At 42.4% G+C, this 25494-nt stretch overlaps 1 protein-coding gene across 5 annotated transcripts in view; it reads right to left on the bottom strand.

Moving 5' to 3' along the window:
* The window catches only part of eml1 (EMAP like 1), a 57580-nt gene extending 33397 nt beyond the window's left edge, over positions 1 to 24183 (bottom strand). For 2 of the 5 annotated variants that reach the window (XM_061744402.1, XM_061744404.1), the window contains exon 1: positions 11265 to 11842. In XM_061744402.1, the coding sequence (XP_061600386.1) occupies positions 11265 to 11331 (67 nt within the window). In that variant the 5' untranslated portion in view covers positions 11332 to 11842. Of the gene's footprint in view, positions 1 to 11264; positions 11843 to 23992 lie in introns of those variants that run through there. The other 3 variants (XM_061744403.1, XM_061744406.1, XM_061744405.1) reach the window with 2 other exon arrangements.
* Between the last annotated feature and the right edge of the window lie 1311 nt (positions 24184 to 25494).

The raw sequence follows: 25494 nt of genomic DNA, 5'->3' as shown, positions 1-25494 counted from the left end.
TCAGACTATTTTTAGATTTTTATTATTTATACGTTATTACAACGCTCTATTAAATGCTATTAAATTATCCTTATCGTATCGATTGTGAGCATTTTGCAGAAAATCTTAATTAAATGTGTTGATTAAATTGAATAGTTAAATAAGAAGTCAAATCTACAAAGACCAATAAAATTTGCAGTAAGACAAAGTGTGCTGTAGTATGTATGTCTGTATGTGTATATGTATTTATGTGTATGCGTATGCAGAGCCGTTTGAGAGATTTGCGAGGCCCTGTGTGAAATGGCCAGGGGGGACCTCGCGCGTGAGCGTAGCGCGCGCGCGCAAAGTTTTTGGGTTTTTCGGGTCGGATCGGGTGTCTATATGCGCAATTTTAACTCTCCAATTAGCAAAATACTGGATACCTTCCCCTGCCTCATCATCATCTGGGCTTGCCTCGACGCGGGGCCCCGGGGCTGCTTGAGACCCGGTCGGATCGGTGATTTTTGTAACAAATTTATCAAACGAGCCTTTCAGAGAGGCATTGAACTCTTCCATTTTCTTTAGTTTTTTCTTTTTTCATTCCCTGATGGAAATTTCCTGAATCTGTCTCGTTCTTTCGACATTGTGTGACAGTTTGTTCCAACTCCACCCGTCTGGATCAGACTAGCTTGTGTCTGCGCTTGGTCTGATCAGTTGTATTGAACAACAGACACGCGTCATCATTGCACATATATTTATTGATATGCACAAACTAGTACATATTTAAGTCTGTAATGGAACGTGACTTATTTATAAGGGGAAAAAGGAAGAAAAAAAAAAAAAAAAAAAACGGCCCATAGCGCCAGGCCCCTTGGGGCGCGAGGCCCCTTGGGGTGCGAGGCCCCGTGCGGTCGCACGGTTCGCACATCCCTTGCGGCGGCCCTGTGCGTATGTATGCGTATATATATATATATATATATATATATATATATGTATGTATACTAAATATAGTAATAATGCACATATATATATGCCTTAGGTTTTTACTGGCATGTTATCAACCATTAATATGTGTGCAGACAAAAAAAAAAAAAAATGTTTTTTTTTTTTTTTTTTGTCCCTCTGTCTGGGCCCCCCCTGTCAATCGGGCCCTAGGCACATGCCTAGTTTGCCTTTGCGTTAATCCGGCTCTGGGCGACGCGCGCCGTACACCGCACCCTACGCCGTAGGCTCTGCGTCGATTTAACGCGGACCCAAACTCCGGAGCCGGCAGACAGAAATCTCTAAATTTCGGAGCAAATTTCTCAACAGGCGTTAACTTATTTGGATAAACTGAGGCCCGGTTGCAGATCTTAAAGGTTACCTTTATACCTGAAAAAATATTAAAACTTAATAAAGTGCCATAACAGCGCTACAGCTGAAATTAAAACAGCTTTTGGCTCTCAGCTTCCTGATCAGGGTAGGGATGGAGACGAGGGGTAGGGGGAGAATTGGAACAGGCACCTGGGCCAAGTGCCCTAGATTTCAAGTGCCCTAAAATCTCCCCCTTCTTTTTTAGGGGTTAGGGAAGAAAAGAAGTGCGAGTGGAGAAAAGAAGGGCGAGTGAAGTTGAATTGGGATTGGGCCCAAGACCTCCAACTCTCGCTGTAGTGGGATGCAGCCAAATGTGAAGCTGAGAATCAGCACCTCTAAATCCAAGACCATGGTCCTCAGTCGGAAAAGAGTGGAATGCCCTCTCCGAGTCAGGGATCAGATCCTGCCCCGAGTGGAGGAGTTCAAGTATCTCAGGGTCTTGTTCAAGGGTGAGGGATGAATGGAGTCGGAAATCAATAGAAGGATGGGTACAGCGTTCGCAGAGATGTGGACTCTGCAACGATCTGGCGTGGTGAAGAAGGAGCTGAGCCTAAAGGCAAATTTCTATGTTCCTACCCTCATATGGTCATGAACAAGATTGCGGATACAAATAGCGGAAATGAGCATCCTCCGCAGGGTGTCCGGGTTCAGAGATGGGGTGAGAAGCTCTGTCATCCAGGTGGAGCTCCGAGCAGAGCCGCTGCTCCTCAGCATCAAGAGGCATGTCCCACTGGGAGGAGACCCCGGGAAAGACCCAGGACACGCTGGATGTATGTTGCTCAGCTGGGCTGGAAACGCCTTGGAATCCCCCCAGATGAGTTATACGAAGTGGCCGGGGAGAGGGATGGGCTTCCCTGCTAGGGTCACGACCCCCACAACTTTACTTTATTGGTTGATGAATGTTTGAAAGTTAAATATCAGGCAGGCATAATATAAAATCTGGAGTCTTAAATTCCTACTTTACCATCCATCCAACCATCCATCCATCCATCCATCCATCCATCCATCCATCCATCCATCCATCCATCCATCCATCCATCCATCCATCCATCCATCCATCCATCCATCCATCCGTCCATATTGCATCCTGTTCAGATCTGGATGGGGTTATGCCTTAGCCAGCTGTCATCTGGTGAGAGGGGAGACACCCTGGACAGGTTTCCAATAAATCAAAGGGCAAATGCAAATGCAAAAAAAAAGCAACAGCCAATCTCGTCTTACAACAAAACTGGCCAGTATATTCAGGGTAAAACCAACCGAATGATCACATCCATTGTCCTCTCCTCTCATTTCTGCACCTGTGCTCCTCATAAATCTATTTTTAATGGAATTTCTAATAGGATTCTCCTCTCTTCCTCTGCCCATCTGTTACCAACAAGCAGAATGCATGTGATGGGGGATGCAGGGTAGCTCACAGAGCTGGGGCTTTCCCCTCGCTTCTCCCATTAACAGCAGATGTAAGAAACCAATTAGGGTGTAGTGGAGCCCCTGGAAGCTGCACCTTAGGCACCAAGAGGTTAATTATATTTGTTAACATCAAAACTGGATAAAATTGAAAAAAGATTTACCATAAACACAATTTAACCAAGAAAAGTCACAGTTATTGAATTCATCTTTAATTGAACTTAAGTGGCTTTGGTGGTGTGCCGGAATACAAATCAGCATTCATGCATGTAACTATAAAAACTGAATGGCCCATTTTTATACTTAAAAGTTTAAAAATAATAATTTCCACTTCTTGTCTTGTGTGCATTTCGACACAGTGCCTTAGGTGATACTTTAAGCATCAAAAAGAGAGTAAGAATAATTGCATCTCTTTGGGATTCTGCTGACTGTGATTTATTACTGGTTGCCCTCCCCCAAAGCTACCATTCCACACGGTGTTAAGTGCATTTAATGTTACAGTGCAGAGCAGACGGATACTCTTGTTGTTTAGAGCAAATCATTCTGTTACGTGGTGTTTTTAAGCATCAATTACATTCTGTCTGTCCAAGGTTTCACGTATCTCCACACCTGACCTTGTGAGGGTATGCAAATACACACACACACACACACACACACACACACACACACACACACACACACACACACACACACACACTGCGTATACAGAAAGGGCTACTCCCGTTAACACAAACGCTAACTGCACACACACATGCAGAGTCAGAGAATATATTTGGCACAGGAACTCACACGCTGCTACTTTACATGCCTGACTGTTTTAGTAGGTCATGAGATGAGGCTGCCCGAATGTGTGTCAATGGAGGAAAAGACAAGTGAGGAAGGAAACGTTCAGTACAATAATAATCGTCCCTTACAGCTTACCAAGAGACGCTCCCATTTATCACGAGATGCTCAGACCAAACATATAAACATTTGAGTGATTAAACAGGAACAAAATACCTCAGGAAAAAATACAAAGCAGGAATCAAATATAGATTTGCCACAAAAAGGATAGATAGTATATTTTATTTAATACGTGTATTATATATCCATACAAAAGTAGAAACAAAGAAAGAGAGTATATAAAATTATAACAGTGTTGAAGTCAAATCATACATTTAGGCACCAGTAGTGTAAGTTATGAAAATATTGCATAACTGGGGGTTGGCACTAACAGCACTTTCTCATCAGCAGCTGTATGGTTTACTTAATTTAGGAAATAAAGTAGTTGATAATCTGCTGGTATTACGTCTTATGGTCTATATCCGCACTAGGAACCAATATCCTGTTGCCATTTTCTTGAATTCTTTTCCTCCAATCATCAGCTGAACACTCAGGGCTCTTATTGGTCTTATATGCAGCACTATAATAGAAGCCAGTACTAGAAATTAATAAATAAATAAAATAAATCCCTGACTGTGTAAAGAGAACGTGATTTGAGCTCAGGTTAATCCAAGAGAGCAATGACTGGGCAGAACAAACGAGGCTGGCAGCTGGTTTCAACAGTTACCACTGCAGCCATAGTCCTGGAAGGATCTCGGGGAAAAAAAAACACATTGACTGCCAACTCAGGCCCAAAACTACTGGCTTGACCATTGGTGAAAAGCCATTGGCCAATTGGCAGCATTTACCAGCACCAATTAGTGCCTTCATCTTGGGTCAAAGGTCACACCAGCAGCTGACACGCAGGAACTCTGAAGGAACTCCTTGGTCTTTTGCTGCTCTGGTGCCCTGATGTAGCCTCTGGGTAAAAACGTTGTAAAAACTGCACATATATGCATAAAAATCCCAACCTTAGCCTTTAAAAACTTAACGAAAATACAAAGAAACAGATCAATAGGGAAGTGCAGGGTTTGTCAAACGTATATCTTTAACAGCAGATTTGCTGTTAAGGTACTTCAGTGCTCTTATCCAGCGTTTTAACAACCTAAGTATAACTCGTGAAGACTTTGTGCCTAAAAAAGGTATTAGTCCCAATGATCCAACTAGAGTCAAGTAAAAATGTAAATATCTAAAGTTTCATCTCTAGTGAAGTATTTTGTTTAGTTTAATGTGTGCTAATGTGAGCTCTCATGGTACGACAGGCTCTCTCATACAATAATGCTGTGATTCAAAGGTTACTGAGTGTAATTTCTGCCTAAAATATGTTTATTTGAGAGCTTAAAGCTGTACCACTGATCTCAAAACAGACTAGAAACAGCATACTGCATAAAACTGGCAGCAGTGAACCAAGCTGTAACAACAGTGCTGAGAAAGTGCTGCGATACAGTAAACCTGTGGTATTTTGACAAAAACAGGTCACTGACATGGCAGCTCGTAAAAGGTAACCATAATGTGGGTTCCTCACAAGCAAAGAAGCAATTTCAGCAGAGGTTGCCCTCACACTGCAGTATAGCATAATGGGCACATGTTTACCTCTTTTAGCATTAACTGCTTACTATCCAGCAGCATGAAAGAGAACGTGCGCTGCAAACCTTATCAGGACAAAAGTGAAAGAGAAAGGGCGGGGATGGGCCCCTCCCAGTCCTTTCTCTTTCACTTTTGTCCATGACTACAGAGACATGAGTCGTGCGAGCTCAATATCTGACAGATAGAAGATAAAAAAGAAAAAAAAGGGAGCGAAAGCCCCCACGTGTTCCACTAGGGGCATTCACAGTGTGAGAGTGTGATGTAGAGATGAGAGTTAGGAGGAAAGGACTTGGAAAGTAAAACAAAGTTTAAAAGGGAGGGGCATTTTAAAAAAGGGAGGCACATTGATTTGGAGAATTTACGAAGATAAAAAGAAAGTAGCATGTGCTACTTAGTGGCACAGCTATTGGAAATCAATATGAGGTTTAAATGAATCAGCAGTTGTCTATGAGTTATCCCTTTCAGTTCGATATTGATCAGACTGGTGCTGTGATTCACGTTGTTAGAGATGATTTATGGCTCACAGACGAATCATTTCCCAACTTTCCCTATTTCACATTCTCAGGTGTCATTTTGGTTCAGCTTGATCAGCTGGTGTGGGATTTCAAAGTGTTTGAGGTTTAAACGGGTTCACATGATGAGAAAAGCAAAGGCAATTGTGGGAAAATTATGAGAAATCAAGGCGTCATTTTTAATAAATAAAGGAATTTTAATATGGCTTGAATATTGAAGGAAGTGGAGTCTAGATTGAGCCACACCATAACAACACTAAAGCTCCTCCTCTTTACCCTCCATCCTTGGCTACTGCGGTTGGTAATGTGAGGATCTTAATCCTAATCCCTCTTCACATGTCATCATCAATCAGGGTTTGGACGGGGATGCCTACAGATGCACAGCCAAGAAGAGGAGGAAGCTGGATGAAGTCGTGTCACCGCTGCTGTGTATCAAAACACCTCCAGCAAACATCAAAGCAGCCGCAGTCTTTTTCCATTTCCCTCTTCACATCTGTTCCGTCCATCTGCACTCTCACTAATTCATACCTCTTTTGGTTTTAATGAACCAGTATTTCTGTTTTCTTTCTCGTCTCTCAAACCTGACCCTCTGCTTTCATCTTGATGTTTTAACGTATCATCGCTGTGATTCCCAGTCATGTGAAAGCTGGGCCAGAATGTCTGTCCGGATGAGCGTGAAAAACGATATATTTATAACTGTAAGTGCAAATGAAAAGCTCAAAGACTCCTGAACATGCAAGCAGATTTGTTAGGATGGAGAGGAGATTAGATGAACCTGAGTGTGTGATCCTCAATATTAGATGGCTGTAAGTGTGCCAGATTTACTTTTTAACATATTTACTTATGAACACATCAGGAGCTAATGAGCAAGGAAGAGTGTCACCTTATGAATTTGTTATGCGGCTTTTCATGCTTCAGACCCATCAACGACACATTATACTGTATGAGCTTAAAATGACAAAAAAAAATCAGCCCAAAGCCCATAACAAAGTTAGACTTCCAACCAGGCTTCCATCCATTCATTCCTGGTATGAAATACAATTGCAGACATTGAAATAACTGGTTAATTAAGAAAAAGAGAAGAAACTGGCATAAAACTAAAAATCTGTGGTAACAGGATAACTATATATCCAGTTTGGTTGGTATTATTCAGATGAATAGTTGATTAGTTGTGTGGGCAGAGAAGAGAAGTATGCTGATGTCACTAGATGATATTTTAAGAAACTTCACTTTCTTCCTCCATCAACTGACAAGATTTTTCATACTGATGTACTTCTAACTCAGGTACCAAAAACAACAGCCTCATTACAAGCCAAACAAGGCACATTAATTCAATCAAAACTCTCCTTCCTTCCATAACAGCATGCTCCAAATGTGATTAAACACAGGAAAGGAAGGTTCACTTCCATCATCAACTGTAATCAGCGAGCATGTCTGAGGGTGTAATGGGGCTAATTTTCACTTAGCTGGACCTCCCGAGGAAAAAACATACAGCCTGCTTGTGCTTCTGCAGTTTTAGCTGACCCAGTCTCCCAACATTAGTCTGGTTGGATGCTCCACAACACACAGGCTCGGGTGGGGGTGAGGATGGGTGGGGGGGTTTAAATGAGGGAAACAAATGACATCATTGGCTTTTGGTTTGAGTGGACATGGACGGCAGAGGAAAAGTATGATGTCACTTTGGCCTAGAGGCCTCACAAACACGCTCTGGCCCCATGGATGCTTGAGTGCTCTTCCTACAAACAGCAGCTTGAACTTGGATAGTCACGGACAAATATGATGCTCCATCAGTGTGTGTGTGTGTGTGTGTGTGTGTGTGTGTGTGTGTGTGTGTGTGTGTGTGTGTGTGTGTGTGTGTGTGTGTGTGTGTGTGTGTGTGTGTGTGTGTGTGTGTGTGTGTGTGTGTGTGTGTGTTAGGAATGGGTGATATTTGACCGTTTTTGTGTAAAGCTGATTTATGGTTCTGTGTTAAATCCACGCACAACGTACGTGAAAGAAGGAAGGAAGGAAGGAAGGAAGGAAGGAAGGAAGGAAGGAAGGAGAGAGCAGGAGGAAAGAAGGAAGGAAAGGAAAAAAGAAGGTAAGGAGGAAGGAAGGAAGGGAGGAAAGAAGGAAGGAAGGAAGGAAGGAAGGAAAGAAGGAAAGAAGGAAGGAGAGAGCAGGAGGTAGAAGGAAGGAAAGGAAAAAAGAAGGAAGGAAGGAAGGAAGGAAGGAAGGAAGGAAGGAAGGAAGGAAGGAAGGAAGGAAGGAAGGAAGGAAGGAAGGAAGGAAGGAAGGAAAGAAGGAAGGAGAGAGCAGGAGGAAAGAAGGAAGGAAAGGAAAAAAGAAGGAAGGAAGGAAGGAAGGAAGGAAAGAAGGAACGAAGGGAGGAAAGAAGGAAGGAGGAAATGAAGGAAGGAAAGAAGGAAGGAGAGAGCAGGAGGAAAGAAGGAAGGAAAGGAAAAAAGAAGGAAGGAAGGAAGGAAGGAAGGAAGGAAGGAAGGAAGGAAGGAAGGAAGGAAGGAAGGAAGGAAGGAAGGAAGGAAGGAAGGAAGGAAGGAAGGAAAGAAGGAAGGAGAGAGCAGGAGGAAAGAAGGAAGGAAAGGAAAAAAGAAGGTAGGAAGGAAGGAAGGAAGGAAGGAAGGAAGGAAGGAAGGAAGGAAGGAAGGAAGGAAGAAAACAAGGAAAGGAGGAAGGAAGGGAAGAAGGAAGGAAATGAGCCTGAAAGAAAGAAAGAAAGAAAGAAAGAAAGAAAGAAAGAAAGAAAGAAAGAAAGAAAGAAAGAAAGAAAGAAAGAAAGAAAGAAGGGTACGTTTTTGTGTAACAAACATGGCGGATCTGAGAGCGAGATAGATTTATAGTTAAAAAGATGGAGTTGAATTGGTATTTTTTTTATCGTCATTTTTATCGTTATCGGGATAAATGCCAGAAATTATCGTGATACATTTTTTAGTCCATACCGCCCATCCCTAATGTGTGTGTGTAAAAGAGCAGGAGGGTGAAGGCTGGAAAATCCCTGGCAGCAGCATATTTTATTTCATCATCAGGAAACAATGCAAATGATTTCAAACAACCTCATACTGTCATTGATTGCACCTCAATCTGCTCAACATGGCAAATGGTCACGTAAAAAGAGGCATCTTTAAAAAAAAGAGTTGAAAAACATGTCTCTAAGTGTGCATGACTGCGACGACACAATCCTTTTTCCCTTGCCAGCAAAACCCTGATCCCCAAGATGGCACATGCAGCATTACCGAAAAGCTGCACCTGCCACTCCACTGTAATTTGTAAGAGATTTAAAGGTCTGTCATCTCTTCCGAGGAACGCGCAAAGCTTCTGTAACTTCACAGACTCTACACGCTCCACCTGTTTTTCCGGTCAGTCCAACCAACATACCCTTGTTGTTGCCACTGGCAGCGTCAGCCTTTCTACTGATTACATGGGGAAGGAGCCGTCACACTGCTCCACTCTTGCACAAATCAGTGCCCCAATGTGGCTCAGAAGGCACAGGGTCAAGACTGTCACATTAGGGTTATGGATTATGGAGAAAGAAAAGAAAGATAAACACAAATGACCTTGGTTGACACTGACATTGATTTAAAATGATTATCTTCTGAAGCAAATCACATTCATCGAACTTAAAAACAAAAAAAGTTACAATTTCCAAGGTATTTTGGGCCAACAGAACAAATGCTCTAATAATCCCTCAAACGGCTCCAGAAGTGGAGTGGGAGGCAGAGCATTCAGATATCCGGCTCCTCCCTTGTGGAACCAACTCCTGCTTAGTGTTTGGGACGCAGACAAAATCGAAGATTAGGCTTAAAACGATTAGGAATAACTTAATTGATGACCTGTGCTCCTGTGCGTCTTTATAATTGTCTCTCTTTCCTGTCGTCTCAGAATCCACCTAAGCCTAAATCTGGTTCTGCTGAAAGTGTTTTAGCAGTTAACCAGTTTTTTTTTCTCCCCATCGTCGCCTAATGCTTGCTCGGGAGTGAAGATTCCATGCAGGCTGTTGGGTTCTTCAGCCTGGCTGTTTTTCTTTTTATAAACTGGCATTACATGAAATTTGAATTTGGTTGGAATTAATCATATTTTGCATTAATGACAAAGAACTGGAATCTGATTTGGACATAAAAAGATCTGTGTAAAGTGTCTGGAGATTACTTTGTTGTGAAATGGTGCTATACAAATGAAGTGAACTGAACTTTATGTTAGACACAAAAAGGATACAGGACTCAATCGCCCAAGTGGAGTCAATGCTAGAGGAGTGGCAAAATAAGTGTTTTTATGATCACTTGTACCGTAACTCAAACTAAATCCATGATTGAAATTTGATTAATTGCTCCCTCTTCACTTAGTATACGGCTTTGATGCTCATGTTTTCTACTGGGATTGGATCAAAGCTTCTCACGGTCTCTCAGAAGGAAAAAGAAGAATGGTCTTCATTTTAAAAGCGTATCGAACCCATCTGCTTCTTTTTGTCTCCATCCCCACCTTTGTGTCTGCTCTAAATTTAATACAAAACGTCAATACTGGCTGAATGCTTTTAACCGACATCAGTGCACTGGATATGCTTGAAAGTACTAAAGCTCCCAGAAGACCTCCAGGAAGGGATACCTCCATGTGATTTCACATCTTTTATTTGCCATGTCATACAATAACAGACTATCCTCCTCATCCCATCAGCTGATGGTGTTTACACAGAGCAGTAAATATCGATATCCTCATTTTTACTGGTTTACAATGAGTAACCATGGAAAGTGCTGGGTGTCAACCTCTTTCTGAGCATCTCGGAGGGTCTCTAACTCCGGTTTGTGGGCATGCCAGCATTGATGGTGATAAACTTTCCAACACCATAATAGAGCCCCATTCACAGCACAGCAAGTCTCAATCTCCATCTCTTCAGGAAAGCTGTCAATACGGGACCTCTAGAGGAAAACAAGAACTTCACGGAAATAAATCTTAATGTGATGTCATATTGATGTGTCATACCGCCTTCCCACTTCCCTGAGTCATTCTCTCGCACACGAGAATCATCATGGGCTTAAAGCATGGTCTCCCCCCTTTCTGCCAGTGAGTGAATCACATGAAGGCAGGGAGCAAACATGAGCAATAGTGTCCTGCTGTGTCACTCCTGTTCTGTTCTCTTTCAGCAAACTGGCTGCAATCAGCCAGCAGGAAAGCAATGTGTTCATGGCATAGCCGTCATCACATCTAGCAGAGCCAAGGCAGCACTGTGTCTCATCCTCTCCGTCCTTGTTTATATGCTGTGTTGATTGCAACCGCCTCACGCAGACAGACTGTAGACATTATACAGGCCTTGATTCGAGTCCTGTTAACCCTGCAGGTTTACTCTATATGACTCTCCTCTGGTGTGCCTGCTTTCATGATGAAATGTTTAGTTTTGCACAATGTGAAACAGTTTGGTATAATGATGAGGTCATAAAGCTGTAAGAGATGCTGCTAAAATTGCTCATGTCTGAAACAAAAAAAAAAACCCTCGCACTTGGGTCAACTTCAGCCAGTCATCTGGTGACATGTCAACAACATGCAGCCAAGGGAAGACATCAGTAAAGGGAGGGGAAAGAGAGGATTAGTTGGTGTTACCATTGCAGAACTGCAGCAGTGATGAGGTGTCATACAAGCTGCTGTAGCTGGAAAATCCGTCCTCCATTCTCTCTGCACTGTCCACCGCTCTTCTTCCTCTCCCTCTCTCTCTGTGACTCCCCTCTGATGGATTATTGTTCACTTTGCGTGCAGGGCGCTTCCTTCATTCACTCTGCACGGGTCAGACTCCCTGGGTGAATCACCATGGCAACCCATTAGCTCTGATTATATCATGTAAAATCCAGCTGCTCTTCTTATCCACCTCTTCACTCCTCGGAAACAAAGTCCTGAACTACAGCTGACCGAGAGAAGGATCCAAATGAACAGGCTGGTTGGGGTTTATTCCCCTCCCTGCACTCGTCCTTCCCCTCCTCCGCCTCTTCTCCTCCTCCCTCTGTTTTCTTCCTGTCCTACTTGAGTTCCACAGAGACAGCTGCGTGTCGTCGGCTCTCCCTGGTCTCCAGCTGGAAAACAGCTTTAAGAGGGCTTGAGCTGGCGGAGCAGGCGCGCGCAGCGGCGTGGGTGCCTGCGCGCGTGTGTTTGTGTGTCAGAAAGCTGCGCGAGCGTTTGGATAAAGCTCGGGACAACCCAGCCTTCCCCTGACACGCAGCGTGGACGAGTCAGTGCGCAGTGGGCTGGACCAGAGTGATGGATCCTCCTCCTCTCATCAGTGGGACAGGAAGGGAGAGGAGAGGAGAGGAGAGGAGAGGAGAGGAGAGGAGAGGAGAGGAGAGGAGAGGAGAGGAGAGGAGAGGAGAGGAGAGGAGAGGAGAGGAGAGGAGAGGAGTAGGCACGGTAGGGGAGGAGGCGTGGTGAGGAAAAGATGCAAGAGGAGAAAACAAGTCAGGGGGGATACGGTATTAGGAGTATTAGGGCCAGGCAGGAGAAAAATAATAATAATGATTTTTTTTTCATTATGCACTTCGAGAAAAAAGTCGAAATGTCGAGAGAAAAGTCGAAATGTTGAGAAAAAAGTCAAAATTTCGTGAATAAAGTTGAAATGTCGAGATTAATGTTGAAGAACAATTTCGAGAAAAAAGTCAAAATGTCGAGAAAAAAGTCGAAATGTTGAGAAAAAAGTCAAAATTTCGTGAATAAAGTTGAAATTTGAGAGAAAAGTCGAAATGTCGACTTTAATGTTGAAGAACAATTTCAAGAAAAAAGTCGAAATGTCGAGAAAAAAGTCGAAATGTTGAGAAAAAAGTAAAAATTTTCGTGAATAAAGTTGAAATGTTGAGAAAAAATGCGAAATTTTGAATTTTTTCTTGAAATTGTATTTCAACATTATTCTCGACATTTTGACTTTTTTTTCGAAACTGTATTACAATATTAATCTCGACATTTCAACTTTTTTTTGTTTTTGGAGTAATAAATCACCATCTTTTGGAACTCCTGCCTCCTGGTCTCTCCTGCGTTTGGGTCCTAAGAAGATGATGGATGGATGGATAGAAATTGGTATATATTTATATAAAATAATGGAGATAGAAATAGAGCAACAATGGCTGGTGAGTTTATGTACTTCCAAGGAAAAACAATTAAAATCCAACCAGGACTAGTGAGCACTTATTATGATCACTATATTCGGCTCCTCCCCTCTCATACAGCAGTCCCACTGTCTTGTTGTCTTACTACAAAGTCACATGAGGACACACCATACCAAACCTACATCACATCTCTCCTCTTGACGCCACCAAACATCTGAGCGTTGCCAGGGGATCTCTGCTGCGGCTAAACACGATTATCACTCTGTCCCCTGCCTGCCTTATCTGGCCTTCTGCAGACTACACAGAGACGGGGGATCCTTAAAACAAGGACAAGAGGGGGAGAGACTGAGACGGAGGCCAGGGGATTGAGGAAAAAGAGAGAAATAAATGGGATGGGAGGGGGGGCTTGGAGAGGCTGCAGGGTGTAGAGAGAACTAAATTAAAAAGTGAGCAGGGTGAGACTTTAGAAGGGGAAGAAAGGGGGGGAAACCCTGTGGAAAAAAGGGGGGAATGGGGAGCTTTTTGGTTTTAACTCGGGGTTTTGTATATGCACAAAGAGGAGGGATCTCTGCATTATTTATAATTCAAGCTTGAAGGGGAACCATAATAAGCTTGAGTCCGTGGCCTATATTCACACTGGAAACACTTCCCCCTTTCTTCTAAGATCATAAGACACAGCCGACAAAATCACAGAAAGGCAAGGGATGCTCTAAAAAACAGAAGAGGGACGGAGAAAGAAAGGCTCCCCTTGTTTGTGTCTGTTCCTTTAGAGAAGCCCGGCAGATGTAATACCATCCGTCAGCAGAAAGCTCTCTCGGTGCAGGTGTGTGTGTCTGTCATTAAATGCAGATCCCTTTGTGCTTCCAAGGTGACTCCTCTTGATATATCCTAAAAGGTTTTGAAATGGATGCGATGAAGCCCCCCTTAGTGGTAGATCACTTAGTTATTCAAGACCTTCCTGCATGTTACTGACCTGAGAGCTTTCTTTTCCCGCTCGCCCCCAGAAAAATCACTGCACTCTATTTAGCTTATTACACAATAAGATCAAGCCACCAACAGACATACTAAGCTCAGTAGCAGCCATGGTTATGCAAGACAACAAGGTGCTCTTTGTAGACTTGGGTCACACTCGCATGCTGTAATACTTGTTTTGTCTGACCCTAATAAATAGTGTTTACCTTCAAACAAGTTGGGCATTATGCTTAAAATCTGAATCTAATCTTATCTACAATCAAATGCAAAACTATGTTTGAAGAATGTTGAGAAATGGTCACAACATCCAGAGTTTCTGTTCAGACAGAAATGCCCTGCCCACGGCACAAGCAGAGCTCGCTGCAGACATCCTTTGTGTTGCGCTCTGAAGACTCTGAATCCCTGTAGTCTTTTGTCTGAGGGGCTTCAGATTATAGTAAATCTCATTGTGGGGCTGATTTGGGGTCAAGATTAGGGGCAGATCTGGTGTTTATGTGTGTCTGTCTCTGCTCGTGTGAGAGAGAGAGGAGGCAGCTTAAACGGTAGGAGGTTCCCACCAATGTCTCCCACCCGGTCACCACTGTCCTCCTGGCTGCTCACACAGGCTGCTGCAACCCAGCAGGTGGCCGATGGGGGGGGTGTCATATTGAGTGTACACAAAGGGGTGAAAAGGCTTTTGCACCCACATAGATGGGAGGAGGGTTGATGCATAGTCTGCAATCTTAAAAAGTATATATTGTATTTGCTAATATCGCTCAAAAGCAATGCAACCTGGCCTGGCTTCAGGCCTGCGAATCTCTCTCTGGCCTCCTCACGTGCTCAGCTGAAGCTGCTGTTGCACCTGAAGGCCAGATTAAACATCAGCAGACTGTTTTGTTTATTTTATTAAAAAAAAAAAAGAGGGAAAAACCGCTGACATGGATTTTATCAGCAGATGATCAGTCACTGTCAGTGGGCCAGGATTATACATGATCAAATCCAGCGCTGAGGAGGTAACAGGGTCAATCCTCTGTATGATTCAGCCGCCATCTGTGTGCCCATTCTGGTTATTGAGCTGCTTTGTGCTTTACACCATGATATAAACCAACCTGGGCTCTTAGCCATCCTTATAGATAAATATGGAATTTAGACAAAGCCAGGTGACCGTGATGACTGCTTCTAGACTGCATTTCAGTGCAGGTTTCGGTAGTTAACCGTTAGAAATGTGTAGGTTACAGCAGGTGATTAGCAGTTTTATCCATTAAGATTTACAAGGGTTTATATTTAACTCATCTTTGTCAGTGTGTAAGGAAGTGGGATCACAAAAGGAATCATTTGTCTCAGTCTCACAAGAATGTATAAGATAGAAATGTTGTAGTGTCATAAAGTATTCATAGATTTGATAAGTAGCTGTGTGGAGGAAGGCATCTACATGAGACATGAGATTATTGCACAGCACGATCCATGAAGATAAGCAAACTCCAATCATGTATGTTTTTCAAACTAATCATGTGCAACATCATGTGCTGGATGTTTAACATTCTGTCTGGGTAACAGGTTGAATCATGAAACACTCTGAGGGAGGTTTTTTTCTCCCTGTTTAAACAGGAGGACATGTAAAACGTTTTAAAAAGACACTATGAGTTAATATAAAGCTCATGAGTGCAACAGTTTGGTCACTGTTTCTTTCTTTTTCTTACACAAAGAGCAAAGTATTCAGCTGCTCACCAAGTCTGCAAAGTGTCTGCAATCACAAAACCGCTGACAAAGAAAGATCTTTACAGAGTTATAAGACAAGAACAATAGAATATAGATAGTAATAGGAACATAAATCAAATAGTTCAGTGCTTTGTCCTGAGTGGTGGCTACTGAGTCAAACAGAATTAAAGATTAAAAGCAATTCTAAAGAGATGGGTCTTGAATCAAATACTGTTGCAGGAGTCAACTTAAGAGGCACTGACAGGATCATGCTCGTGTTTTGAGTAAAAAGGTCTTGAAACTATTGAAAAACATTTTCTGTGGACATTCTGTTCCCTTTGTCTCTGTAGTCATTTTTTTTATCATCCTATAAACTTTGTTCTGGCATCATTAACACATCGGAATTTCAAAGTGTGCAACATATTAAGACTGCACAATCAGTATCTTCTTATATTTCAGTATTTGTTTGATAACACTCTGAGGTCTCTTAAGGCGTGACAGCATGAGCCTTTATCCAAGTAGCTGTACAATTTATGCCATACATGCAGGGCATCTAATAGTGCCTGTGACTGACAGTTTTATCTCTTTTAATAACTGCCTGGACAGGAGATAGAGGCAGAGGAAGATTGACTGAAAGGGAAGAATAAGTCTGCTGAGTGCTGCCTGATGGGAAACTAACCTATCATTTACAATGGGAACATACCAGAATGAGCATAGAGGCTAGAGTAAAACCGACTTTATGATTGAGATCGAGGAGCGATGGAACATGTCATACATTATTACCTTCAAGAAGTGCCTCTATTATGTTTTGCAGGTTTCAGTGATTTGAGTTGATGTTTCATTTATCAAGGTCTGGTGTAACACCAGTTAAGAGGAAAACTGATAAGCCGCAGTCAGCTAAAAGGCAATGCCTCCTGTGTGTAGATGTGTGTGAAAGAAAAGCACACAAACACCAGCTTCAACACTAAAATATGTTGAGACTTTTTGCTCTCCCAATCATGGTGCAGAAATGTGACCTAGTTTGAGTGGGTGAGGGATCCAGCAAATAAGTAAGCAGGTCTGTCTGGGAAACCAGAAAAAGCTGCATCACACAGAATATGAGGACTGTGATGACAAAGAAGGAGGCTGGATTTAAACCCAGGATGGGATATGTGACTTGCTCGAGCAGCTCTCGAGCCGTCAGAGCATCCACATCACTGTGGGACACTTCATTAGACAACTGCTGGGGTGATTTTAGGGAAATCAACCCAGAGGCTGAGAGAAAAAACAAATGGCAGCAGCAAACTGTCGTGCACTGTGGTGGGCCACAAAAGCAGTGCCAACAGATGATGTTAGGATTCAGAAAAACTGGGTCACTGCTCTGCAATGTATGCACACGCTAAATATTAACCACACTGAAGAATTTAAGAGGAAACTGTGGGGATGTGAAGTCAATGATAATACCCTTTTTTTAGCTTTTTATTTTCATAACATTTTAAGGTTTAAGATAAACAAAACAGGAACAATGTGCTTCCTATTCAGTCACAGTGGATGAGAGGCAGGGAAATGATGTCAGAGAAGAGGAGCAGAGCCTTCTTCTCCTCTCTGGTGAGATATGTTAAACTACCCATCCAATCAGGTTAAAAAACATTAAAGTATTGTAGGGAATCAATACATTTGCTATAAATACTGATTCTTTGCTATGTGTATTTTGGTTCAGCGTTTCTGTCCCATGTTGTGGATTTTAGTTTAATATTTATGGCCTACTGTCCAGGGTTTGTCTTGCTTACATATTGAGGGCAGTATCCCCTTTACTTTTGAGATTTTCAGCACTTTACATAATTTGGAGTAAAATTGGAAGTTAACCTGATAGATCAGACCCACATGTAGGACGATGTAGGGCACTGAAAACCAGCCTTAAGTCCTCCACATCCAAGGGCCAGCACCAACGGCTCTCTTTGCACACAGTTGGTTGGTTAGCACTACGACCAGTCAGAGCAAGGTCATGTATTTAAAGTGACAGAAATGAGTCTATGAGAGAGTGTGTTGTGTAGAGGAGGAATGTTTGTAAACTTTTGCCACAGCCTCTCAGAAAAAAGCAAATACCGTACATCTACCTTGCAAAGGAATGATTTGAATAGCATCTTTAACTGTCAATGCTGGGATGACCACTATTCCTCAGTTTCAGTCATCTACACCATTTACATCTAGATTATAACTTCACTGCTCTGTCGTCATTGTGCAATAAGTGAATGAGGCCAAACTGCTAATTATAAATCTGAGTATTCGTGGAGTCTGAAAATGTTAATTCATGAGAGGATTCTAATAACAAAAGGGATGTATGATGTTGTGGATCCATGCATACCAACATTAGCAACTCATTTGTTGGGCTCCACAGCAGATTATTGTGTTCTGCCTATTGATTTGGCTTAGGTTTTTAATGTTGGATGGCTTTCCTGACATATCTCTCCCAATTTATGTGGGCTTGGGATCGGCACTATCAGTGATTGGGGCAATGGGTTCAATGTGAGGTCAAGTGACAAGGCTGGGGATTAATCTGGCAAGAATCTGGTCGACACTGGATAAAACCCATGCCCATCATGGTATGAACATAAGGCATGAAACTACTTTATTACATCGCTATTCCAGCTTTCTACATTTTGGTAACACTACAGTTTATCATCAACAGTCTTTACTTATTCAATCTTATGTGTTATTTATTGTCTAATTATGTCTTGCCGCTTTTAATGTCATGTAAAGCACTTTGAATTACCTTGTGTTGAATTGTTCTATATAAATAAACTTGCCTTGCCTTGCCTTTACTAAGTGTTTGATGAACATGAGCCAAGAATTATTTCACAATGTGTGTCTGGCTTATCATTATTGACAAACTGGGTGAAAAAAACAGCAACCTCTCATTCTTGTCACTAACTTGGCAGCCACGTCTCATAAGAAAAAAAAAATTAAAAAAGTTGTGGAAATGACATGGAAAGTGTGCCCTATTACATGTAGAGGATGAAAAATCCATCTGAAAGACAAAAGAGCTATAACCACAAAAACCCAAGATACATATTCCTGCACTAGTTGGCAGTAAAGGAAAAGCTCCAGGACTTTTAACAGTGCAGAGCCGATCATGACCTGCACGTCTAATTCGTAATCAGTGTGTAACTCTGTTTAGCTTCCAAACATGGACATTGTGAAAAAGCTCGTCCTCATGTGTCTCATCTGAAGCAGCTCTTCGACCTCACAAGATGACGTAATTTGGAGACCAATAATTTAAATAATTGGACCAAGAACTAACCGAAAGCCAACTTCTCTGTCTCAGAAGGCTTCACCTTCTGCACGGTATTCAGCACCAAAAGTGAAGAGCTCCTTGCAGAGGTGGGTTGGGCAGACGTGCAGTAGGTTTGGTACGTGTAGACGTCCGGATTATATTCTCCAGTTTTAGAGGACTAACAGACACAACAGAGCTCAAGGAATGGCCATGATCGGGATCTACTATGTTGTTCTGCACAGAGGTACGACATTCATGACACCACGCAAGTTTTATTGTGCATCTTATCTTACCACAGTGCTTCTATTCCTCATCATAAACATCTGATTAAATCTAATCTCTCACCCTGAGACACCTCTCCCCACCTCCTATTCACCTGCTTTCATTTTCATTCTAAATTATGCCATAAAAAGGTCATAAACCATAGTGATCGTCTCTACATCTAATCTATATCTTAATAACGCATGACTTCGGCAAAGCAGTGGTACGGGATTGGTATAGTTTAGTGGACTCTAGAGTCTATGCAGGTACAGTACTGCTGAGAGAAGCAAACAGGCTTGAACAAGGGGCTGAAGTTAATCAGAAGTCCACTTCTGTTAAAATGATTTATTTCTCTACAAGATAGCAATGTAAACTTACTTCAACACTACCGAGAAAAAACACCAGCACTAAGGTGTGTGTCACATGGACACACACTTTCTATCACTGTGTGCTGCTCAGGGCTGTGTGTTCTTCCAAGCAACGACAACATTAATCACATCTGACTTGGCTGCTGAAACATCCATGTACACCCCTCCCCCCATTTCCTGCACAACTCTGAACTCTTCCTCTCAATACAATCCTACAGACACACACACACACACACACACACACACACACACACACACACAGGCACAAACAGTCTCATGAGGGGGATAAAATGAAATAAAATCACAAACCTTACAATAATCTCTTATTTTGTATTTTTCAAAGTCAGAGCAGCTCAGTCTTACCGCAGCCTGAGATATTCTCAGCAGAGTTTAATGTCTGCTGTTCCACGATCTAATGTGTGTCGTGGCATCGTTTTGTAAGGAATCACACACATACACACACACACAGATTCGGCATCAGCAAAGCTACTTGCACTTACATTCAGGGCACAGATGGAGTCGTGACATCAGCAGGCCATGATGTCATCATCATCGTCATCATCTGCATTTTTGAACAACTCCCATGCTCACGCAAGTATGCACACATACACGTGCATGCATTCATGTGTAGCATTAGGCTGCAACCAATAAATGAATGCTGGTGAGTTTCTGTCATGTAAAGACTTGTGAACCCCCACTGATGCCCATATAAGAGTCACTCACGTGACACTCTACAGTTGCGATGAACCAAGGCTGTGTTTCATTTTTCACCAAACTGATCTCTCTGGAAACATCTCAGCTCTCTATGCCCTCATTATCCTTCCTCTTGTTTTGTTTTTCTCCCCTTGTGTTTTTCTCCCCCTCTCATTTTCCCCTCTGGTTTTCTCACCTTCTTGTTTGTGCATGTCATCTCTTTTTTTGTGCCTGTAATCCATTTTCATCACTTTTCCCAAATGAATTTACTGCTTTTTGGGATACAGTGCTGTTCTTTCTCTCCCTTTCGTGAGTCCTGCCTTCACTCATAAAATAGTAATGTTCATGCTGCCACCTACCGGCCGCTTAGTGTAAACGCAGCAATTTTGCTCTGCAAAATCATTCCTGATCATCCATCCATCCCTCTTCTATATCCTTTTGACTGCTTGATGAAGGCGTGTTTGCCGAAACAAGTTTTTTTAGAGGTTTATGTAATCAAGCTGCTACAATAAAGGCTTTTTAACTAAGCCAGATGAGAGTGCCCTGGAGTTTCTCCTGTTTTCATCGGAAGTTTCCAATCCAAAGAGCACCTCAAACGAACCACTTCTGAGTCCAAGAAACGCTCCTAGACAAATATCTTTGTGGCATCTTCTATACCTGCTTAATCCTGTATTGGCTAACGGGGCATTGCTGATGACTGTTTAAAAAAAAAAAGGCAAAAACCTCACTTTGGAGCAAGATGAACCACCTTGAAGTACTATATCATTGCACTGTTGAGGGTTTCTGTAATATATAATAACTACAAAACAAAGAGGCAGTTTAAAGCATAACATAACAAAAAAGTAACATATTTCTTTTGCTGATTAATTGTCATGAGATACTGTGATAGAATTTCAATAACATGAGTCATTTTGAAAAAAAGGTGAGAAAAGAAAAGAGAAAAACACCCCAAAAGGCATACAAGCATATAAGCATATTACAGTATTCAGTAGAATCCATAGTTTCATGCAAGTATAAAGTCACGTATAGCTCTGAAAAGAGATGTAACAATAAAGCCACTTCTGATAATATCTGATGCTTTAGAGACACAAACAGGCACATTTTCAATCCATCCATCCATCCATCTTCTTTACCTGCCTAATCCTACACAGGGCCACGGGGGTCTGCTGGGACCCATCCCAGCTCATTACAGGCTAAAGGACAGTAGTACTGAACGAGTACCGAATGCAAAAATCTGATAAGAATTTAAATCTTAAATTTAGGATGTACTCAAAACAACCTGCAAATTATTCCGTTGTTACAGAACAATATTTTATTGTTTTATCACATCATATCATCATTTATATTAAAGTTTCTGCTTTTCACTATACACTAATTATATTATTAAGAGACTAAAGTATCTGTAGAAATGTATGTTAGGAAAGGACACGCCTGAAACCCCTGAGTGAATGACCTTCAGTGACCTCCAGACCCTCAGACCTGAAGTGCTTCAGCAGACTGACAGTAGTAGTAACTGTCACATACTGGCAGTATGCTCCTGGAGTGCATTAGAGACATTAAGGGATGGATGTCAGGGGATTTTCTGCACCCAAATGATCAGAAGACTGAGGTGATGTTGTTTGGACCCTGTGAGGCGTTCAATGTACTGGCTGATCTGGGTTCCTTTGAACTTTTATCTGACACAGACTGCAATAAGTCCTGGTGTCAGACTGGACAGTGATCTTAAACTTGAATCTCTGATTAAATTAGTAGTCAAATCCAACTTTTTTTTTTTTCATATGAGACAATGACCAAAGTCGAGCCATTTCTCTTTCTGCATCATTTTGAGATTGAATCCATGCTTTTATCACAACGCGTTTAGACTCCTTTAATGCACCTTATTATTGGATTAATCAGGAGTTATTTTCACAACTGCAGTTCGTCTTTTAACTGGCAGAAAAAAAAATATGAGGGCATCACCCCAGTTCTGGTGTCATGTCATTGGCCCCCAGTTTGCTTCTGGCTGGATTAAAAAAATATTTTTTTGCTTTTAAATGCCTCTTGGCCTCGCCCCACAGTATCTGTCTGACCTGCTGCAGCTCCTTCGCGCTCTCTCAGGCCGGCAGATCAGATGCTGCTTGTCGTCCGAAGACAAAGAGGAAGAAGAGAAGTGATCGGGCATTTTCAGTCATCGCCCCAAAACTTTGGAATGAGCTTCCTCTGTACATCAGACCGGCTGACTCCTTTCCTGCTTTTAAATCCTCTCTTAAATCTTATTCATTGTCTTTGGCTTTTAACTCACTTTGAGACAACTCTTTTATCTGCATTTGAATTAATGGCCCACTCTTATAGGTTATTGTAGCTTATGTCGTTATGGTTTTAACTCCAGGCAGGCTGACCTGCTCCTGTTTAAGTTACATTTTCATCTTTTATTCTTTTGGCTTTTAACCCTTGACTTCATTCCCCAAAAATGCTTTTCTCTTTCTATCTTAGCATTTTTTTTATTTTATTTTAATTATCTTGGTTTTCAGCACTTTGGCCAGCTGTGTTGTTTTAAAGTGCTTTATAAACAAAATTGAGATGAATTGAGTATTGGGGCATAATGAAACTACTAGAGAGGGCCCTTTCAAAACTCTACTAACTGGTCTTCAACACAACTGGGGCAAAGATGCATTTTGGGATTCACTTAGGAGCATCTATTCCCTGAAGTCCTCTTCATACGCGTCTCTCTGCAAGCTGCTGTGCCTTAATAAGAATCCAAAATATCCGATGTGCAGAACATTTTGTGTAAATGCTCGTGTTGGACTCTATGTGTATTCATCCATAAGCAATAGCCGCTTAATCCTGCAGAGCTCCCAAGGGGCTGGATAATACCTTACCCATAGTGAGCAACAGGTAGAAAACCCCATGGATAGGGTTTCAGCTTATCTAACGTAAGCGTGCATTGCTTGGGGCTGTGGGAGGAAACTAAAAACATGGGAGCAAAATGCACTCAGGCACAAGGAGGACATGCAAACTCCATGCAAGAATAAACTGAGTTGAACACATTTTAAACCAGATCCCTCATGCCTGAGATGATGTGATTAAAGTTGCATAGCGGTGACTGACATTATGATTCTGATTAAAAAGGAGATTAAAAACAGAGTGTTTCAGCTTTCGTTGAGTTTGATGTTGTTTTCCTGAAAAATGCACGAGGGACAGATGTTACATGATGAGGAGGTGTGGTCCGGAGCAAGCCAGACGTTCACCAAACACAATCACAACAATCTTTGCACAGGCGACAACTTCAAAGAGTTCTGCTACTGCTGAGTCATGTTTAGTTGTCTCGCAGAGGGAATCATGCATGGATTACACCGGAACAGGGAGGAAACAGGCAGCAGGGAGATAAACAGGAGGGAAGGAAGATCTGGAGATGGAGAGAGGGGGTAAGAGAGGGAAACACTGATGAGTGATTGAGTGAGTGGAGGACCCAGAATGAGGGGAAGGTTTCCATTTATAAATGATTGTTTCCATCAGTCTGACAGCCAGGCAGCAGTAAGGCTTCATCCATCTCTCAGCGTGGCTGCACTTGTGGGAAATGACCCATCACTTAATACTTTACTATGGCATACAGTATACACACACACACTCACACACATGGACTCACTTAGTCTTTCTCATAGCAGACACCTGCACCGCAGCACACAACTTTCTCCAGAGGGAGTAATGGCACAGCTAGTTAATGACTAACTGAGACTTGTTTATAACCTGGCGCCACACCTTCCTCTAATCTCTGTTGTATGTGCATTGTTTTAGTGAAACCAGAAGAAATCCCCTCCAAGACTCCATATAAGGCCTCAAACCGAACTGAATACTTGCTGGGTGAGCCGTCCCAGTGGAGAGCCGGGACTAAGACAACGCCTCCCCCTCCATCAAAACATTCACACGGGGACAGAAAACAGTGCGAGCAATCCAAACACTTTACAGATATCAGCTTCACACATCTATATCAAACATGGGTTTGCTTTAGAACAGCCCAGCCGACTGTCTGCCTCCTCTTACCCACGGGTAGTCCCTCACAGTCAGACATGGTCGCAGGCAGGGTGGGTCAAGATCAGAACAATGTCTTCTTTTAGGCAGCTGCTGCTCTCTGCCGCTTGTCCACTCTTCCTCCCAGGCTCAGTCTTTATCAAAATACTCTATTTGCCTTTAAGTCATAGCTGTTGGGTTCTTTCTGTCTGCTGAGCTTACAAAGTTTACTTTCCCTCTGCTTGTTGCACTGCACTCTCTCCCTCTCTTGACAGTCTGACCAGTGGCCAGAAAACATGTCAGTCAAACAACAAACACTATGCTATTGGACTCTAAATTTGTAACCAACAGCCCACCCTGAGAGGACTGTTCCCCTTAGAAATAGCTGGCCCTCTAAGATAGGATTCCCTGTTTATTCTCATATTCATATTCATCTTGCCTTCAAATTGAGAAAAAAAAGAGACTTTTTCTCCCAGCAAAGGCTGCAACCAAGCAGCCAGCCAAGAATGCCAAGCTTTCCGTTCAGAAATTCACCCTTCAAATTGTATGTTATTTATTGTTGTTTTTTTTTTATCCTTTTTGCTTGTAAAAGAAAATTCAGTCCCTCCAAACTTTTCATCTCATAAGATACAGGTCGGCCCAAAGCTGACTTGGTGCCAGAAAAGCCTCGTGCCTCTGGCTGCAGTACTCCGGGTCTCCTGTTGGGGGCAGCAGTGTCTCGTTGAGTCGCAGCTCTATCACAAATGCTTTGTTGTCCTCAGCTTCACCGATGGCCTGGATACCGAGCAAATTCCAGGGTCAAGTGACTCTGTTCTCAAGATTGTAATCCTGGAAAATAAACATAATGTTAATGTTCTGGTTTGTTTTGTATAAATAATTCAAAGCACATGTTCATGTGTAGTGCAGTTATGTGCAATGGCAGCTGGTTTTCGCCATGAAAAATGCAGCCACAAGGAGCTGCCATATACACACACATCTATATATACACACACATATGAACAAAAGTTCCATGACAGTTAAAGTAGGACAAAAGAATGGGTTTTCATTGAGGCAGGGGAAAACACAGACCGCCGTTGCATAATTCTGTGCAGATCATTGGTCCACTTGAGCGCACAAAAATTCCCCAGTACATATTTAACACTGCAGCTTTGATTAAACTAACCCCCAAAACTTTCCACACTCTTGTCCTGAATTACTTCTCGGCTTACTCAGCTGACCCTTTGTCAGTTGACACGGAGGATTATCACTGGAGAAAAGGTTTAGCATGTGACTAAGTGGGGTCAGATGCTAGACTTGTCCAGCAATACCGACGTCAGGAAGGTTAGGATTTAGTGGCAGGGGGAGCGGGTTATCTGGAGATTTTGAGAGAACACAGGGGGTGAGATGTTGGAGGGCTTCCTGCTCTGTTATCTGTCCTCCAGACCTGTCAGTAACCCCTCCACCCTCCCAGCCTGCAGAAACCCCAGCCTTCGCACCAGCACCAGCTTTGATGTTTGATCTCCAGCTCTCGTTTGCAAAAGAACTCCAAGGCCCTT

The sequence above is a fragment of the Cololabis saira genome, chromosome 16 (assembly GCF_033807715.1).
Source record: "Cololabis saira isolate AMF1-May2022 chromosome 16, fColSai1.1, whole genome shotgun sequence".
NCBI classification, from domain to species: domain Eukaryota; kingdom Metazoa; phylum Chordata; class Actinopteri; order Beloniformes; family Belonidae; genus Cololabis; species Cololabis saira.
The sequence above is the reverse complement of the archived record's forward strand: the minus strand, read 5'-3'. Positions and strand labels throughout refer to the sequence as shown.